Genomic DNA, 2,500 nt, shown 5'->3' on the forward strand with positions numbered 1-2,500 from the left:
GCTAGAGACTGTAGATGGGTGCCATTCAAGGCTCTCTCTCCTGATGGTGCTAGAAGAAAGTGGTGCCATCTAGGTTTTGGAAGTGAGTTGAAACCCATTTTGCTTAATATTACGGCAGTTATAATAATTATGACTGCAATTGTCAACATTACTCACTTATTACTCATAGCACAATAAAATAACATAGTGATCCAAAATCCCCGAACGTCATGATGCCCATTGTCAGGCAAGAGCTCCTGCATCATGTATGACGAAAAAACACGTCATCTGTCGTTAACGGGTTAAGATACCACACTCACCCACGAAATATCTTATATATCAGCCCTCTCCTTTTCTTCTTCCATCCCCAGGGTAAGACAAAGGCTGAGAAGAATCGTGCCCGCGTGGAGGAAGCATTCCTGAAGGCGACTCATGCTGTACGAGCAGAGCAGGCACAGCAAAAGCGAGAGGAGCGCAAGAGGGTGGAACGTGAGAAGATGCTCCAGGTCAGATAACATGCAGTGTGGCATCTCATTTATTTGTACTCTTTGACAAAAATTAGGGGAAATCTTAAATCTAGAGCATACTTTTATTATTGTCATTTTGTCTAACCTAAAAGCAAATAGCAGTAGATTTTAGAAAGAGTGAGCTGGATAGATCCTTTGTATATTCATACCTTGTTAAAGCTATTTCTAACTCTTCCAAGCCTGGCCACACCTTAAGATGTTCGGCCTGGGCTTGTGGTCTTCAGATGTGTTCTATTTTTTCCAGACTTATGATATTATATATGAGCCTACATATGATACATTAACAAAGTAATACAAATTATCATTTGGTATGATGTATTAGTTACAGAACTGAAGGAATAACTAGTTTGTGTTAAAAAAAAAAAAAAAAAAAAAAATGTAGTACAAAAGTGATAGAACCCTGTGAAAAAGGTTAAAGCATTAAGATTAATTTCAAGGTTACCTGCACAAGACAGATGTTTTCCCCTTGTATTAGATTCTGTATTCATCAATTATTGTTTTTCCACAAAAACATGAAAAGATTCAGGCTGTCTCTGGAAGGCTGTAACTCAAGAATTAGTGCCATCAAACCAGTGAAACTCCTTGCCTAAATGCCTATATAGTGTGTAGATCTTAGAGCAGCCTTCATTGTCATGGCATTTATAAGTGCCACCTGTCATTTGTGCCTCCCAGTATCAGTGAGTTAAGCAGCTTAAAAGCTGCTTGATGCACTTAACTTGAAATAATTCATGAGGAGTACAAAAAGGTAAAAAACAATGTGCTCAAAGAACAGTTTTAGCTTTGTTACCATTATGATCAACCCATGCGTTCGAAAACCTTGGTATAGCGACCGTGCAAAGCCGGAATGGCCTTGGCGTGAATGGGTTAAAGATTATATTGAGTGATAAAGTTGAGGAAAGATTGCTTTGACACACCAGTTTTGAAGTATCATTCTTCTTTTTTGCTTGTTAAAGATGCAATTGGAATCATTTGCTTTTAAAAGATAATGAAGTTACTAATCTGAGGAGTGAAATAGAGCGATGATGAAATATTAACAGATTAAACAAGGATTTATTTACCTCAGTCTACTTCTTATTGACAGATTGATGATCCTGACAAACAACGCAAGTGGGAAGAACGTGAACATCGACGCCAGATGAAGCGCAGAGCCCCCAAAATGAAGCAGCTCAAGGTGATGCATTCATAGGCCTCCTGTAGTTATTGTTGTTTTATTTATTTACCCATTTTTTATTTAATGATCTCTCACCTAATGAGCATTAGATGGTGAGTTGAGCAAAATCAGTTATTATCTTCAAATATTATCTTCTGAGAAGCTGTAAGAGGGTTTATGATTGCAGTTTTTTTGCAAGTTCTCCAAATGTGGTTATGGAAGTGCATCAATATGATTGCTTTAGTGTGGCAGTTTTTATACTTGGAGTTAATGTGTACAAAGGGAAAAAGAGAGATAAAAATATTTTTATTGATATGGCTGATTGTTAAAAAGGGAACAATCAAATTTTCATATAGATCAGATTAAGGCCTTTCCCCAAGTAACTTTTTCCCTTCCCAAATGGATACTTTGTCCTTTCCTATACATATAGTCAGGGGGCTAGTTGTCAGGCTTGAAAAGATTCAAGGATTAGTGTAATTTAAAAATATATGTGTATGTACCATTATCAGTATTTCCATGTATATATTTCAGTGTAAAGGTTATCAGATTTGCATTTACTTACTTCTAGTAAGTACTTAGTTTAAAAGAGGGCATTACATTATCTATTTAGGGGACAGTGTAGTTTTGACTGGGGTTCATAACAGTTTGGTGTCAGCAATGCTATTGAGAGACAGTGGAATGATGAGTTCCAAATGTCAACTGAGAAACAATTTTTTTTTTTTTTCTTTTAGTTACTTTATGTTGACTGTTATATTGATTATTGTATATAATTTTGTAGTACCCTGATTTTTTTAAATGTTAGTTTTTGATTTACTTATTTTTTAATTAAGAATTATTTTTTATT

General features: G+C 35.7%; 1 protein-coding gene across 2 annotated transcripts in view; it reads left to right on the forward strand.

The window, feature by feature from the left end:
- The window catches only part of LOC122248567 (PAT complex subunit CCDC47), a 19,125-nt gene that overhangs the window by 14,882 nt on the left and 1,743 nt on the right, over window positions 1-2,500 (forward strand). For both annotated transcript variants that reach the window (XM_043008674.2, XM_086537911.1), the window contains exons 9-10: window positions 351-485; window positions 1,588-1,677. In XM_043008674.2, the coding sequence (XP_042864608.1) occupies window positions 351-485; window positions 1,588-1,677 (225 nt within the window). The remainder of the gene's footprint in view (window positions 1-350; window positions 486-1,587; window positions 1,678-2,500) is intronic.

This window comes from Penaeus japonicus, unplaced genomic scaffold (assembly GCF_977035675.1).
Source record: "Penaeus japonicus unplaced genomic scaffold, GWHDUDI00000001_assembly GWHDUDI00000006, whole genome shotgun sequence".
Lineage (NCBI taxonomy): Eukaryota > Metazoa > Arthropoda > Malacostraca > Decapoda > Penaeidae > Penaeus > Penaeus japonicus.